Below are 18,088 nucleotides of genomic sequence, written 5' to 3'. Positions count from 1 at the left end.
GGTTCTCTTTGTCCAGCTCTTTGCTGTGATTCCCTGGGTGTTGTTGGGGGGATGGGGCTTGCGAAGTCGTTGTGATGGTGCGGCTCTATGGTATCTCTACTTGGAACGTGATGGTTCTCGTATGACTCTTGGCAGACTTGATCTTCTCCAGTGTCTCCTTGTGTGTGTACAGTGTCTTCTTTCCTGCGGTACATGGCTACCCTTTCCAGATTCCATCTCCTGCCATCGCTGGTGCAGATGTGGTTTGTCCCTCTCTCCATTACTTCTATGGGACTGCTGTATCTGGAACCAGTGGAGGTGTCCTTGTGGGGAAGTCGTATCTTCACCAGATCCCCTTTGTTGACTTGTGTGTGTCGAGCGGCTCGGCGCAAATCCCCCTGTGCTTTCATTGCTTCTTTGTTGCGCTGCATGCGGCACGTTATGTCATCCATGTCAACGTCTTCGTCGGCCCTCACTTGCTGGAGCCATGGTGGTACCAGTGAGGATGCTGCCCTTCTCCCCCTCAGCAGATGGAAAGGTGAAACACCTGTGACGGTGTTGGGGGTGAGACGGTGGGCCGCTACGGCTTCTTTGACTGTCTTGTATGGGTCTAGGCCCGAGGCGTGAGCCAGTTGTAGCGCCCCCTTGATGAAGCGGTTTGCCCGCTCGACTAGGCCATTTGCCTGTGGGTGGTATAGACTTGCTTTCCGCTGTTGGATGTTGGTGAGCTTGAGAAATTTTTCCATTTCTCTGGAGACTAGCTGGACACCGTTGTCCGTGATGAGTTCTTCGGGCAGGCCCTCCCGCTGGAATATGGCGGTGAGTGTTTCAATGACTGTTCCTGTGGTAATGTCTGAGGTGAAGTCAGCTTCCACCCATTTGGAAAAATAGTCGATCAAGACTATCCCGTACCTGTGCTCTGGGGGCATGTTGTCCAGCGGCCCTATGAAATCCAGACCCAGTTTTCGCCACACCCCTTTGGGGACTTCGGTGGGCAGCATGGGGGCTTGCCTCACGGCTAAGCGATTGTCGCTGTTTGAGCATTCATGGCACCTATCGACCATCTGCCGTACGTCCTGGTCCATGCCTGGCCACCAGTATGCGTCGAGTATCCTTCGTCTGGTCATGTGGCACCCTAGATGGCCCGAGTGTGCTCTGCACAGTATGACTTTGCGGATTCCGCTGGGTGGGATGATTTGATCATCTCTGAGAATGAGACCGTTCATGGCGGTGATTTCCTCGTTCCACCTTCCAGTAGGGACGAAGGCCTTCGGGGATCGCTCTCTCGTTGGGCCATCCATTTCGAACCCAGGTGCTTACGTGCCTTAGGGCATAGTCCTGCTCGAACTCTTCATGCCAGTGGCGCTCGCTCATTTCCATGTACTCGACGTTCCTCAAGTCGCCGATGGAAGCAACGACACATTCGTCTTCCAGGAATGTGGTGCCGGGGGCGCTTTGGTTCAGGAGCCTGGACATGCAGTCCGCTTGTGCGTTTTTCCAGCCCGCAATGTGTTGTATCTCATAGGTATACTCTTGGAGCTTTGCGGCGATCCTGGCCAGTCTAGGGGTGGCCGTCTTGGTGCCGCCTGGGCTCAACGTGTGAATTAGGGGTTTGTGATCGGTGATCAACTTGAATCTTGTCCCCCATACGTATGATCTGAAATAGTCGACGGCCCAGGCGCATGCCAGCATCTCTTTCTCTACCGTAGAGTAATTCTTCTCGGATGAGGATAATGCCTTGGATGCAAACGCCACAATGTTCTCAGTGTCGCCCTTCTTCTGGGTAAGGTGGCCCCCAGGCCGTATGCGCTGGCGTCAGTGGTGATGCAGGTGTCCCATTCAGGGTTGTATGGTTTAAGACACGGCCGTGTAGAATCCTTTTCTTGATTTTGCCGAAAGCCTCATCCTGTTCTGGGCCCCAAGAGTAAGCTGCCCCCTTCTTCAGGAGCTCCCTCATGGGAGACATGTTCTCGGAGAACCTGGGGACGAATTTGGCATAGTACTCGGCTAGGCCCAAGAATGAGCGTAGTTCCTCTTTGGACATCGGCGCCGGTGCTTCTGTAATGGCCTCCATGAGGTTCTTCTTGGGGCTTACCCCATCACACGAGATGCAGTACCCAAGATATTCTACCTTGTTCACCCCGAAGACACACTTTTCATGGTGTAGGTGAATGCCTTCCTCCTGAAGTCTGCTCAGGACTGACTTGAGTGCCTTGTCATGGGTCTCGTTGTCTTTGGCGTATACCAGGATGTCATCTTGGAAGAATGAGACATTGGTGAGTCCTTTAAGCAGGGAGTTCATCATCCTCTGGAATGCGGATGCTGCGGACGATAACCCGAAAGGCATGCAGGTGTATTGGAAGGTGCCAAAAGGAGTGATGAACGCCGTCAGGGGGCGGGAGGACTTGTGTAGAGGAATCTGGTGATAGGCATCACGCATGTCCAGCTTCGAGAAAATGGCCGCCTCCTTCATCATGAGGACAATCTCATTGATGCTGGGGAGTGGGAAGCTATCCGTGATCACCTCTAAGTTCAGGCTTCTCAGGTCGATGCAGATCCTGAGGTCGTTGCTGGACTTTTTCTTTACTAATACTACCGGACTCAGCCACTCTGAGGATTCCACAGTTTCAATGGTTCCTTCTTCGACCATCTTCCGCAGGTGGGCGTCCAAAGCTGGTCTTGCGGTGGCAGGTACTGCCCTTACTTTGTGCTTGACCGGGGTGGCGTTGGGTTTCAGCCGAATCTTGTGGACAAAGTTTTTCACTTTTCCGGGTTTCTCGGAAAATAGGTTTGGAAAGATCTCCTTGTAGTTTTGCGCTGCTCCTGATGAGATCATGAGCACCTGTTCCGGAGTGCTGGGATCTAGTTTCATGCTGAGTTTGTGTTGGTCATCCCACCCCAGCACGGCTGGACCTTTGGGTGAAAAATACACTTTGGTGGTGGTAGACCTCCCTTTAAAATCGATCCGGGCTTTGATGGAGCCCAAAAGGTCGAGCGTTGCCCCTCCAAACACGGTCGGTTTTTGCCTGGTTGATCTAATCTCCACTTTTTCTTGTCCCATCATCTTCTTGTACGTGTTGATGGGCAGAATGGTGAGGTCGGATCCCGAATCAGCCATGACGCGCGTTTCCATTCCGTCCACTTTAATGGTGCAGTGGGGCTTTTCTCTTCTGGCATGGGGGGCATTGACCATGACAACCATGGGTCTGTCCTGTAGTTCATCATCATCAGTTGAGGTGCAGTCACCGTCAACACGGGAAACAGTTTTCTCCTGCCACATGCTTGCCGGAGCCACGTGGCCAATGCGTCCGCACTTGGAGCACTCCTTATTCCTGGAGGGGCAGTCGCAGTCGTTCGCCATGTGCTTGGAGTTGGCGCATCTGTAACATTTCGGTGCCTCCTTTTTCCTGGGACTTTTGTCTTTGGGCCGTCGCGGGAATGCTTGTCTCTGCGACCTCTCCATTGTAGCGCCGCCATTTCGGGCACAAGCAGGAGACTTCCCGCCTCCTTGTGTCTGCTGGAGGTTTCTTCCTCCGCCCTGGCAATCTGGATGGCTTTATCGAGGGTGACCTCCTTTTCTTGGATGAGTTTGTCCTGTACTTTCCTAGAGTTGGTGTGGACAACAAGCATGTCGCAGATAACCTGTTCTGCATTTTCTCCAAAGGTGCAAAGAGAAGCGACTTCCCTCATCCTGTCGATGTAGTCATCCACGGGTTCGCTCCCTTCCTGTTTGCGAGTGTAGAATCTCAGCCTGTGTAGTACAATGTTCTCCTTATTGGTGAATCCCTTCATGATGCGACGCGTCGCTTCTTTGTAAATATCGTCGTCTTCGACGTCATTGTCGGCCGCAGGTATTTCTTTAAGGCCGGCAAAGATGCGCTGGCCTTCAACCACTAACGCATTTAACAGCATCGCCCTCTTCCTGATGGGGGCATATCGCGTGCCGCCCACTGCTTCCATGTAGGTGGAGAAAAGGGGTTCCCATTGCATCCAAGGAATTGCCGGTGTTCCTGGCAAAGGGAGAAACGCACGGGGTGGTGTGGCGCCTTGCATGGTGGGTCCGTGGGACTTCTGGTATCCTCGTCGCCAGTTATGTTGTGGCCTAAATAGATGACAGGACGCTGTAGGGTTTCTAACAGTCTTTATTGACTGACAAAAGAGAGAAAGGCTATAACGTGGCCTGGTGGCACTGGGTGCTTACTTACAGTTCATTGCAATCAAGTCCTGTGCCTTCCCAGTTGATTCACTGTGGAAAGATTGTGCTCACCGGTGGCACGCTGTAAACTTCTAGGGCCCCCATGTAGCCTCCTGTGGCTGTGGTGTTACGCCCTAGAAGCTGTGGTGTTAGTCCTCTGGCTCACTGCTTCTTCTCCTGTAATAAGGAGCAGCGCTCCTCTGTGACCGCTTCAGCTGGCCGAGCGCCAACTCTGAAGCAGGAACGTTTTCCCGCGGAGTGTGGGCTCGCGAGATCCCGTCTCGCGAGATCTCGCGAGAACACGCTCCCGCGATCATGTGATGTCCCCACACCTGAGTGATGCGAGGGCGGCTAACAAGGGCTCTGGGCCATTACACCCCCGTTCCAGCCCTTGAAATGGGGTGTTAAAGTCAATAGCACCCCAGGTTAATGCGTTTTGGTAACCCAGGGTGCTAAAAAAAAGTATTTTCATTCATTGAACAGGACATCTTGCACGTCCTGTTCAATGAATGAAAATACTTATCCAAAATGGCTGACATGGTTGTAGAAGGTGGGGCTCCCTACGGAGCCCCTCTTCTATTACCATGGTGTCATGAAAACGAAGGAGGGACGCTGCTGCCGCAACAATAAGGTGTGTGTGGCATGGAGGGGGGATAAGAAGTGGAGAAAAAAACAGGTGAGTGGTGTGGGATATGCCGGCCTGCAAGAGAGGATGCAGCCTGCGATTTCTGTGCAACGCAGGATGAGATCAGAGATTTCAGTCTGCGATCTGCAGAACCTGATTGGCTGTGCCAACCAACCCAGGGGTTAATGTGTTATATTTCTTGCCAAGGCTCAAGTATGACACACTTTCACAAACGTTTTCTACAGAATGTATTCAATACATGTATTATTTTGTATTTTGAAAGAATACATGAGGAGACTTGTGCCGCAAGTCTAGACTGCCTAGCTACTGCTCCCGTATCCTCTACCCAACATTAAATGAGGTGTTTTCCAGGAGCGAGGTAATTGAAAGCATTGAAAGCAAAATATCGACATTTCGCTCTTTTTTTCTAACCTGCAATGTCCATTCAGAGGGACTGACTTACAGTAGTTCTATTAAATAGGGAGGGGGCAATTAAGGAATATGGTAAGCACTTTTCTGTGCACTATGCAAGACATAACATAATGCCTTATTTTTTGTGTTTTTATTTGTCGGGGAAATAACATATTCACAATGCAAATACAATATAGTAGTTGTCTTGCTCAGGTAAAAGAATGATACATGGAAAGGTAGAGTACAGTCATGATGGTCATGGGATTCTAGTTTTACATGTTTGTCACAGCCTCATTCTTTATTTAATGACGATTGTGAGCACTTTTTTGACATGGACAAATTGAAAAGACAGCAGCTCAACAATTAGGGTGGATTGGTGGGTTTGTGTACAGCTTTTAATTGTGCTTGTGGGTGCTTCACACTTAGGGATGACTGTGGGGTATTTGTCATATCTTGTGCTTCTTGGTCGTATATCAAAAGACAAATACAGCAGCTTCAGAGTTAGAGGCGAGTGTGTTGTATTTTTGCTACCTTATTATAGCGCACATACAGCAGTTGCACAGTTAGGAGTACATTACTTATTTATGATTCTAGATGTTGAGTCATGGGGTGCATCCAGCAGATAAACAGTTATGGGTGAATGTGGGTTATGTGTACTGCTTTGTTCATCTGGGTGCAATTACATAGGGCACATTACCTTGGTGTTGTTAGACCATCATGAAAAAATAGAGCATCCTAGCCCGGGGAGGCTGACCTAAGGATGTACGGTAGGAGCAGCAGCACCAGAAGATGAGAGGGAGACACCGGTGGAGCGACTAGACCTCCTGACAGGTGCTGCAAAGGGGCCCTGAACGAGGCAGCCAACATGCACAGCAAAGTGGAGAAAGACCCGGGTGGATCTGTGGCCACAGTCATGGCGTCACTAAACCACCAGCAATATTTAATATTTAACAGAGCTTGCAGTACATGTGAGACACCTGAAGATGTCTCACTGGCAAGTCCTTGGGGATCTGTCATGCAGGTGGATCCAGTTCCTACGGGTGGACCAGTGTGGGAGGATCATCTGGATGAGGGGTCTTTGGGGAGTGGAAGTGGGACACCGGATGGTGAGACGTGGTATCCCCTCCCCTTTATACCTTTTCCCCATCCTACCAGGTAGGATACCTAGGAACTCAACCGTCTCCCGCCGCCCCCTTCCCGACACAAACATTTTCTCATGGACAGTTCACAATGAGCGACAGCGGACTAACACCATACCTAACATTTCCCAATACCATGGTCAGGTAATAACTGATCATTACACACACACACTGAGCGAGGAAAAGCACACGAGGAAACAGCAGTTCCAAAATGGCAGTTTAATAGATGGAGAAAGACAGCGAGACCAGAGAGGGGTGCAAGGAAGGAAATGCCCTTGACCTTTAAAGACTGTTACTTTCACGAACCTTGGAAAGCAAGAAGCCAAAGACCGGCAACTAAAGCTGAACAAACTACACTGTGCACCAATGGTATCCCGGGCTCTCCCGTTGCAATACCCAAGGCAGCAAGGAGCAATTGCTGCCGAGGTACTGTCCTTGGCTCCTACAAAACAGCGCCAGTAAAGATAGCACCGCCGGTGAGTCGGAGAGACTGATACCAAACCAGCTTCTGTTTGAACCAAGGTTGCAAGTGGCAACATTTTATGAAGAAATCTAAGGAGGACAGGGTGTGAACTGCATGTGATATGCGACACAAATATAATTGGAATCCAAAGGAGTGAATTAACTTTGGGAGGCCAAGTGCGATACGTATACAGAGTGGTCCAGCGCTACGTGGGTGCTCATTCAAAGGTCTCTGTTAGGTATCCAACTGAATGGCAGCTGTGTTGTAAAACAGAGGTTTGTATCCAAGGGGTCTTGCAACAGGTAAAGCTAAATCCTGTGCACATTTGAAAGACTTCGATAAAGCAAGTTGAACAACAATTGGTATAAGCCCAGCTGAGGGAGACTAGATGGAAAAGGGAAAGGATCTTAGTCTGGCTGAGGGGGATCTGGAATGCACTGTGTGTCACCCGAGAAAACACATATTCTCTGAACTTTGTAAAATCACAGATCTGAGCCCAGAAGAGGGTGATCCGCAGTAACAATCATAAAATAACAGGGATCAGAACCTGGCTGAGTGGGATCCAGGGTGGAGCACCCAAGTTACATACTTGTAAGAATAAAATAACTGTGTATCTTATTTTTTTTGTACATGACACCCTCTGAATCAAGAGACTTTGAAGAGAAAAGAGACTTGGGCACAGAAGGCACTGTTGTTGGAAATCAAACTGTATCCTCTGTTGAAGAAGCCAGAGTGTGTGCATTGCTCAAGTGAACCGCCTTGCCCCATGCTGAAAACATGGGGAAGAGAGGCCAATGGCCCGAACATCCTGACATATCATTTTGTGAACACATCTTTCTTTTTCTTGAACTTTACCCTACAGTATTTGTAAATTAGCGATGATTGGCAATATTTTTTTTTTGTACAGGCTCTTTTATTTTGACAAGACTCCACTAAGGCTGCATTATTATCATTTGATGGTCGTATCTTGCTTGTAGATTTAGGTTTAGATAGGAGTTTATCACACCCTTGTGAAAGTTCAATAAACACCCTTGAACTGTGGTCACTTGTGTCTGCTTACTGTTGATACCATGCCTGCCTTACAGGAAGCCCTCACAGGGAGAGCGAGTTGCCATGTGCTGGTCATTTTCACACTTTTAAAATGTCAAGCCTGTGTTGAGAAAGAAGGTGGGGATTGAGCCCCTTTTAAACGTTTTCCTTGCCCTGCCCACATGCACCTTAGAAATAGTCAGAGGGGATTGGCTAGGGGGAGGCAGCAAATCATAGGAGGACCAGGGAGATTTCAGGAGGATGCAGGAGGAGGAATGTGTGGGTTAGAAGGGTGAGGGCAGAGTTGGAAGGAGGAGGCACAAGAGACAAACAAGTGAAGTTGTTCAGAGACTGTTGCAGGAGAGGGGGTAGTGTGGGATGAATGTGCGTGAGTGGTATTGAGCAGAGACATTGGTGTAATGGGAGGTAGTGCAAAGAGAAGTATGGTTAGCGGAGAAAGAAAATCGTAGTGAGTCATAGTGAGAGGTGGAGCAGTAGTGGTGAGGTGGTAATAGAAGTGGAGAGGAGGTATTAGTAGAGAAAGAAAGCAGTTGCAAGAGGAGATATGTAGTGTTAGCAGAAGGTAGTAATGAGAGAGAGGTAGTGGTAGAAGAGAAGAGTAGCAGTAGTATTTGGAGAGCTGCGATAATGCATGAGCTATAGTATTGGTAAGCAGGGGAGCAGTAGTAGTGGTAAGAGAAAAGCAGTAGTAAGAAGAGGAGTGTTAGAAGTAGTAACCTATGAGGGGTAGTGGTAGTGGAGGAGGGAAGAGGCAGTAGATGTGAGGGAGGCTTGGTATCACAGATAGACACTGACACAATAGCTGCAAGTTTCAAAACCTTTATTGATGGTTTCAAAGGGGTTGGACTACTCCTATCTTGCCCTATAAATGGGGGTATTCTCGACCATCAAACAAAAAACAATACAGTCCTAGTCAGTGCTTAGTCAAAATACAATGGCCTATATGATATATGATATGATATAATAGGTTATTTAGAATGCACTTAATACGCAGAGGTTTCTAAGTGCGGACCCGGGGATCGAACCTGTGTTGCTTTGTGTCGTCTTTTTTCCAAGGTGAGCATGTTTCCCCTGATCTATCCTCCCAAGACAATAAACCTAATGCCTGCCCTTTTCTAATACAATAAATGTGTAAAGTGAATGCGTAATGCAAAAAGGAAAATCAGTGTTCAAAAGAAATGTCAGTATGGCTGGGTAAAGTCCCTTCCCCACATTTTGTAGCACAGGGTAAGGTGGCACACTTGGACCTTGTGACACACTATGGCTTTGGATACAAGGATGCAGTTTGTTTCGTGGACCAGGGCCCACTTGGCTATCGACGAAAAGTCACAAGTTTATCTGCTGGACCTCTCGGCTTTCTCTCACTACATCCCAGGTCACCTTTTAACTTGTAATACAGTTCAATACAAGTTTCCTTTATTCTGGTTACCACAATTCAGTACAGGTTTCACTCTGCCGGGCTCAAACTTTTCAATCACAATTTGGGGGTCCCTTCCCCAAGCTTCAATCACACCTTCAAAGGCTTCCCTCCATTGGGCTCCTTTTGCTTTCCTTCCCCTGACAAAGACTTTCGAAACTGCAAGGCTTTTGCTCTTACCTCGGCATGACCACTTTGACCTTCTTTCCTTAAACGCCAATTTTTCTCTCTTACACCAAGGCCTCTGTAGTTTCGGGCACAGATATCTTTCACATCTAGGTTTCCCTCAGCCAGGATCAAACCTAACAGTTCAAAGACATCTCTCATATCCAGGTTTCCCTCCGCTGCGATCAAACTTAACAGTTCAAATCTTGTATCTCAGTTTCTTTCTCTTCCCACCGCTTCTACGGCATCAGAGATTTCACACAGACTTTTGATTGGGTAATCTTTGTTCGTTGGACCACTCTGTTACTTTGTATCTTTCATTTTCAGTTTTTTTACAATACTTTGCTTTCTCTCACATCTTATCGGCACACGCGCAACCGTCATTCGTCGGATACTGTTGCCATCAACTTTCATTTAACACAGAACGGACTTGCATTGCTTTCATCAACTCACCGGCTGTGTTAATTAATTTTAGTCTTTCGCGGATTTGATCCTGAAATCAAGGTTAATACCAGAACTGCTGCTGCACCTCCCCAACTCTGCATTTCACTCATGAGCATGGCTGGTAACCTTGAAACATGAAAGGGGTTTGTCTCTTCTACCTGGCTAGGCTTCCTTGTGCAAACTTTAAAGCCCTTCGGAGGTAACAATCTCTTGCTCGGGTGTTCAAGGTTTCTCCCTACCTCGGTTCCGTCCCTTGGCCTGTCACTCTGCTCTGCCTGGTTCTCTGTCGCCCCGGGAGAACTCCTCCTTCTCGTGCATCGCCTTGCTCAGAGTGTGTCTCAGCGTTTCACATTTTAACCATGTAGGGAGAGATAATGCCTGATCTTTTTAGTGGGACATGTCCAATGTATTGCCTGGGTAGTACTCCTTTTAGCCTCATACCTCCTCTTCCTCGGCTCAGTGTTTCTGTAAAAAAAGGGCGGGGCATCTGGGAAGTTGGAATCTCCTAAGAAATAGGATAGGATAGGGGTATTTGAAAGGGGGGATACCATGTCTCACCATCAGGCATTCCTACCCCAATCCTCGAAGGACCCCTCACCCAGGTGATCCTCCTGCACTTGTCCACCGCCAAGGACTGGATACAAAGGAGATGGCCTTGCCCTGACCACCTGAGTAAGGAATCCCGAGCTCTAGGCAGTGAAAGACACTCTGGTTTTTCACATAGAGAAGAGAACAAAGGGTATTTGCAAGTGAAGCAATAGAAGTAGAAGGAAAGAGGATGACACATTAGTAAAAGAAAGTGTAGTGAGAGGAGAAGAGAAGCTAAAATCTAAGGGTGGAGGTAGGGAAGTGAGCCAGAGACTGGAGGGACTGAAGATGGGAAGGGAGGAAAAGGGTAGAGAAGTATGGCAGTCAGATACAAAAATGCACAGGTTGGAGAGTAGACGGGCAAGGTAAGCCTGTGCGAGATTGACTTGGAGCATTCCAATTGGGTGAGTGCAAGGCACAGTTCCCTAACTGTAGAACACTAAGCAGGGCTAGGAAGTCAAAGAGGGAGTCAGCGAGCCGGCATATTAGGGAAAGCCACCACATCATTTGCCCAAGAAAGGAGATAGTAGAGCCTACTGAAACATGGCACTAATCATGATTATGGATGCCTGAGCTCGTAATGAGACAGATATGGATGGCCCTAGCCCCAATTTCCAAAATCTCCCTTTTCCCTGAATGTTCGGTGATTCCACCCAAGCCTAACCCATTTCTGTAAAGCTTACAATAAAGCTTTACCTGAATCAGCTAAAGGTGTAAGAGTGAGTGGTCGTTGGTGTTGACCCGTCGTACAGTGAAAATTAACTTCTCCATTGTTCTGCTTAAGGAACTAGCACCTTGACGACAAAAAACTTAGCCTCTTCTGCGGTCTTGAACGCACAAGTTGCATTTGTGGTGTGTGTATATATGTGTGGTGGGAAGTATGAGGGGTGGTGGAAGGAGAATATTTAAACCTCTGTCAGCTATGTTGCTACACTATATATGCACAAAACAAAAGTGCATGGTAACCCTAACTGTCAAGGGAAACCCCTAAAGGAAATCCATTAAACCAAAAAACATTTTTAGTCCAGGGGGTCGGTCGGTGTTGGTTTTCACAGCTTTTAATGTAATCCTGAATGGATTTTGAAATGTTTTTGAAGGATTTACCATATTATCTGTTGCCCAAATCTACATGTATACTGCTTCTAGCAAAGAGCCTAGGCTTGGGAGTCAGTGTTGCAGAACAATCATGTGTGTTATCACAGGATTTAACACAAATCCATTTATTGCTTTTAAAGAGTTTTCCAGAATACTATTTCTCTTCTCTAGAATCTGTTTCTGGAGCAAATTGATGTTTATTTACTAATTTTACTTAATATGTTTACTTTTGGTTCAGACCACTTTCTTGGGTGGCTTGGCATCCCCCAAATTATTGTTTGCATATTTGACAATTTCTGTCAGGCAGACATGGCAGATATCTAAAGCTTATAAGTCTATCAGGATTTCCCATGCACTCTCTTGAGCCCCTCACTGAAGCAAAACTACTCAATCTCTACATTAAATTACTCCAAAGGTGCCTTCTAATTCCGGTTTATATATGAGCTCAACAGATACCCGACTGTGTTTCCTCCTCTAGAAGATAGTTTATATGTACAACATCCATACTAATACAACCATTTAGCCCTGCCTAACTCCATCACTGTGCCTGCAAACTCCTTATCCATGTTCCCTCCATCGTACTTCAACCTTGCTCACGCTATTCGTCCCAGCAGTGTATGGTCTGGTTACCCCGGCCGAGGCACCATATGCCTTAGATTAATATTCTGCACTTGGAAGTACTAGGGTGGTGATTAATGCTTAATTATCAATTTTTGTTAGTGCACTTTGCCCTTTCTCTGCATGGTAATGGACAGCAAATACATGTGGGAAATGTGTCTTTTTTCTTTTTTGTATGGCATACTGGGGACTCCTTTACCTTGGTCTTCATCTCTGGTAGAATCATTTTAATAAAAGAACATTGGAGAAAACAGCAAGCGCAACGTACAAAGAAAAATGAGTGGTCCTCAAGGTGGGATGGGAGCATTGGGAGCACAAGAAGCCATAAAGTCTTGAGTCTAATAGTTTGATTGAGCACAGGTTTGAGCACAAAAATCAAGCCTGGGTACCTCAATATTATAGCCACTTAGCCTTTGCACCCAGAGTATACAGGGATCAGCCATCTGAAAGGTGCAAATCAGACACATTGCCTCATACAGTGCCAGGAGATTAACATATGACTCAACATGATTCCATATTAGGCACACTCCAAGCAGCATTACTAAAGCATGCACAATAGGCATCACAGGAGGGCTACCCAACACTGAAACAGCACATTACATATAAGAACACAAATTACATGCGGTCCAGCCCTACAACAGTCAACCACTGGTGGAGAGGTTCAAGCCTAGCTACGATGAGTGCTCCCTTTTAGTGCTCCCCTATGATGTAATGCACCCACTATTTTATATCAATCAAACAGTGTGTCTTAATTGTAGGTCATTTTAGGTCAAACATTTTATATTTAAACAAGTAGAGCACTGGTAGAAAGGTTCAAGCCCAGCTCATGGGCTGATTCCTTTTTTTCTAAGTCCGTGCCCACTTCAGAAGTGTGTATGAGCTTCCATAGTATGGTAGATCACTATATGCTGGGTACCATCTTCTGGATGGCATTCAGTGCATAACCTTCAGGAAAGTATCCATTGTGATATTATTGGTATGACAAAACGTAGTGCACGGCAGTGTGGTTTGAGTGGAGAGGTGAACCTAGTTTTCGTGTATGTGCATTGATGAATGAGAACAATAAATAAATACATAGAAGCCAGCTCACCAAAATGTACGGGATCATACTGTGGAAAAGGGCACCTTCCTTATTGGCCAAGACTGTCAATGATAAGTCCAGTAGTTTACTGAATCTGGGATATTTTTTGTTACGATTCATGTACCCATTGAACTCTGGATATTGTTAGAACTCTACCCACATGTAAGTTACCTTGCCTTGGATATTCCTTCTGTGCCCAGAATGGTCTGTCCCAGGACCTGGGTCTTGGCTATTTCCAATTTCTAGACAACTACCCAGCAAAACCCTGCACTTAAGTCAACTATTGTTAGAAGGACACCATCTAACTTTGGTGCCAAAAACTGTACCTCATCGGATTATAATGCTAATTTAATATGGGAATGAAATGAAGAATTCCATTACACCCAGTAATACAACTTGCCTGTATAACAGGTACGACTTGACAGGTGGCACCTCCCATGGGTTTAGGGTAGATGTCAATGGAATGGGGAGGGTTGGGACTGCAAGTGTGGCAATATATACAATTTAGAAGACTAAGAAATGATTTCCCAATGTTTTAAGATGCATACAAAATGCATAACATGCATGTATTCAATGTTATTGATGTGTAGATATTTTCCGAAAAGCAGGGAAAGTATCAATATGCCCTTGAAGTATAAAAACACTTTGTGAGTCCCTTATGCTTTTAATAGTGGAGTCCAGAAAAAGAAAAAAAAAGTTTTAGGGTAATATGTTGTTTGTGCAATTTGCATTGAACCACCAAAGCAAGATTATTAAGTCTTGCCCTTCTCCCTTTTACAATTCCAGAATATTTTCTCATTATTTTTGGAGCATGGGAATATTCATTTAATATACGGTCAAAAGGCATTACTGTAAATAGAATCATGTGATTGTGCTAATTTGAACATGTGAACAATGGTAAATATAAGGAAAAAAAGCTATCTGCAATACAATTAAAATATTGGTCACTCAATAATAAACAAGAAGACAATAAAATGAGTCAATGGAATACAAATTGCTCAGAACAGACACTGGAGGCATTAATGCATTATGTTACACAACTTACTAGCTCAACAACTTCAGAGACAGGGATTTTAAATGTATCACATTAAAATTATATTTGAGTATAGGAAACAACATTTTTGAAAATGCTATGGTGTGTCAGTGTCTTAGATGTGTTTCTCTAGTTGGATAATTTGACTTTGCAACACAGTAAATAGTAGAAGAGCGATGCAAATAAGTTGAAGGTAAGTTTAGATTGATACTTAAGTATACTGGTTCAACATGTGTGTGTTTTTTTTACATAAAATGACAACATAAAATGTACCTAATCAACTGTGAACCTTACAGTGGATAAATATATGAGGAGAACCATATGCACTAGGGAATTTAATCCACTGCCAACCTGTGTGCAACACAATGTAGCAAATGCAATATGTATTTCAGAACAAAAACAACAGTGTTAAAAATTCAGGAACCTTTATGACATATATATTTGCATTAGATAAATAGTCTAATTTACAACCTACTTTGGGGATGGCCAACTTTTCTCCTTTCTCTGCACAATCTTCGGAATCAGAACAGGTGTAATTTTCATTGAAAGAGACCAGGGTATTAAGTCTTGGCTTATAAATAGGCTGGAAGGTTAACTGGGTGCTGAGGAGGTTGCTGACTGCTCTCAATGAGGTGCATATGTTTGGTGGCAATGAAGGATCCGCCAGAAGGTCTGTAATGAGCCCATGCGCTTCTCCCATAACAGCAATGTCCACAGTAATACTTGTACCTGAAGACTGGGAAAAAAGGAATCAAACACAATATGGAACAATATTATTTGATGGAGACACTGGAAAAAGGAGACTTTGTAACTCTGAATGCAGACTTATTGTACCACATGGGATAATCATTTCACTTAGTTCCATAAACAATATCAAGACATGGAGGAATTAGTTTCTGACTCTGAACTGCCATGTTGTAAACCTTTTTTTTGCCAAGTCTAAGATCCCTTGCATTATCCTTAGGTGGAATTGCTTTCCTTGTTCGGCATGCCGAACACAGCTGGAAGCTAATCCCTGATTCTTGCAAGGATGAGCACACAATTATGAGCACTGTGTCTCAATTATACAATATAGAAGTACAATGGCACAATATATATGGAGAATCTGTTGAACATATGTGTTTAATATATATATATGGCAACCACCACCAAGATATCCTCCAGCACCACCCGAGACCACAGTGGGAATACCATCTACCATTGAAGAAGACACCATCCCTACAGTGATGCATGGTGGCCCCTCCACCAGCCAGGCAGGTGACACAGCTCTCACAGGAGCCACCATTGCAATATCACAGCCAGAAGCTGTCCCAGCAATGGTGGACAGTCATCAGGTTTCGAACATGCCCTCATCTCCATCATGTGCAGAGCAGCCACTGGTACATCATGGCAAGGCCCATCTACCACCCAATGATGAGGACGGAGGGTAGGAGGAAGAGCACAACATGGCTGATGTGTCTCCACGCTTTACCCCAGAGCCACCACGAAGCCCATGCAGCCCACCACCTCTGCTCCGTTATGCACCTGTACTTTTGTATACCTCTGTAAAGCGCTCTGTTATGTATCTGTATTGTTGTATACTTCTGTAAATAACTCTGTTGCTTCTCGAAGCTATGTCCACACTCAATTAATATAATAATAATAATAATAATAATAATAATAATAATAATAATAATAATAATAATAATAATAATAATAATAACTTTAGACTTCCTCCCTTGCTCATCTCTTCTTTTGGGTTATCCTATCATTTTGTTACGGGTAAAACCAAATATTCTTCTCCTTCCCTTCCCTCACTTCTAATGCCTTCACTTAGACTGCCGCACAGTTATCCTTCACTGTATGCAATTTCATTGCCTCATGCTGTACTCCTCAAAGACTAAAGTCACCTACCTTCCTTCCTCTAATACCCACATCGCCATATCTTTCCGATCTCTTTGCTCCTCAACGTGCTATGACAATCCCCCAAAGTGCAAAATCTTGATGTGCTATTTGACATCGACCTCAATCTCTAACACTTTATTACTGCTACCTCTACTACTGCTAGGCTTAGTTTGATTAACATCAGGGAAATATGTCCTCTCCACCTGCAAAAGCATTATTCTGTGGTACTCTGCTACCCTGAGTAGTAATTTAGCCTCGTCTTTGTCCTCACCCTCAACTCCTTCTCCCCATTTGACAAAATACACAACTCGGCTACACACACACACTAAAATCTCCCAGGCATTCTTGTCCCACGTCTCTGCTGGATGGATCTATAAGAGAAATCAATCACTTTTCAAATCCGTACTACTTTTTTTTTCAAGTTCATCCAAGGGCTCCCCCTAACTTGGCTGATTCACTCACTAACTACTGTTGTCAATGCAACCTCTGCTCAAACACTGTCCTTAAACTACTCCCCACACACCCTGTGCACCCTTTTGCTTTTCCCCCTTGCCCCTCCCATACCCTCTACATTGCAATGCACTACTACCCTATTGAACACAGTTCTGCCATCCTCTCCCCCAGGATCAGCTTCACATTGCAGGTGCTGGCACTGGCCTACTCGCCGACCCTGCCTCCCAGCTTTGGAAAGAAACGCTGTTTGTGCCTTTGGGTATTTATAACAGTTTCCGGTCCTCACTCTCATGATCACCTCCTGTGTTCACTCAAAAAAGCATTCTTTTTTAAATGTGTATAAAGCTTGGAAAATTAGATATCTGCTAGAACACTTGTGTATAGGCGCGTTATAAATGCCATATCATATCATATCATATCATATCGTATGGGGTTTACCATTATTAAAGACAGGTTAGAGTTAAAGTGTTTACTATATGTTGAGCAATTTGCTGACCGAGCATAGCATTTGTGAAAACGTGTGCAAATTCGGAGTCATGAACTCTTCATTCTTCTTGGAAGTACTATCCACAGCCTAACCCGTTTCCCACTATTCTTTACGCCTCAGGTCCTTAGTAGAGGAGTACAGGTGCACAGTACACCACTCATGGAAGTGCGACCCTACTCCAACTGTGTCCGGTTCACTCACACTCACACTGAAGGCAAAGCAGTCACTGGCAGCTTTAGTAAAGAAGTATAAGGCTTAAAATCGTGATTTTTGAGTAAGGCTTGACAGGTGTAACTTACTCATACAATGAGATTTTTTGTGAACATCCCTCGCGATATTGTGCATTGAACAAAACTAGACAAATTCTGTACGCCTGAAATGAAAACTGTTCCAGAAAAAGTATAAAAGGATCTATGTGATTATTGCGACGGTGAAAATGCAGACTTTTTTTTAACCCTTTACACCACATACACCCCCCCAGGCCCCTCTATATTAATATTATACTCTAAACCCCCCCATATATATATATATATATATATATATATATATATATATATATATATATATATATATATATATATATATATATATATGTGGTGTAAGGGGGGTTAAAAAAAATAAGTCATTTTCGGCTGCCGCAATTCCCAGGTCGACATTTTTGTATGATTCTGTATAAAAACATATGTATTTGTTTACTCATGTATTGATTTTCTGATTCGTGTGCCTATATACGTAAAAGGTAGTCCAAAAAAAGCCAGACTATCCACTCTTTCTGGCAGTCTAAAGAAACCGGTGGCAACTGTAGAAGGAATGGTACTTTTAGGTGCTCTCATTTGTGCCCCACTCAAATAGGGAGGTGGTGAGAGAGCCCCCCTCCCTAGGGTAATCTCTGGGACCCACATCCCTTAAATAGCAGCAGTCAACACTGCGGAATCCTCTGGAGACCCAATTACAAAGAACA

The 18,088-nt window shown here is 45.2% G+C and overlaps 1 protein-coding gene across 2 annotated transcripts in view; it reads right to left on the bottom strand.

Annotated features, from left to right (window-relative positions):
- The window catches only part of PDE3A (phosphodiesterase 3A), a 1,388,780-nt gene that overhangs the window by 397,668 nt on the left and 973,024 nt on the right, over positions 1 to 18,088 (bottom strand). For both annotated transcript variants that reach the window (XM_069628418.1, XM_069628419.1), the window contains one exon: positions 14,779 to 15,039. In XM_069628418.1, coding sequence (XP_069484519.1) covers positions 14,779 to 15,039 — 261 coding nt within the window. The remainder of the gene's footprint in view (positions 1 to 14,778; positions 15,040 to 18,088) is intronic.

The sequence above is a fragment of the Ambystoma mexicanum genome, chromosome 12 (genome assembly GCF_040938575.1).
Source record: "Ambystoma mexicanum isolate Mex_15411 chromosome 12, UKY_AmexF1_1, whole genome shotgun sequence".
Lineage (NCBI taxonomy): Eukaryota > Metazoa > Chordata > Amphibia > Caudata > Ambystomatidae > Ambystoma > Ambystoma mexicanum.
This window is presented reverse-complemented; position numbering and strand designations above follow the sequence as displayed.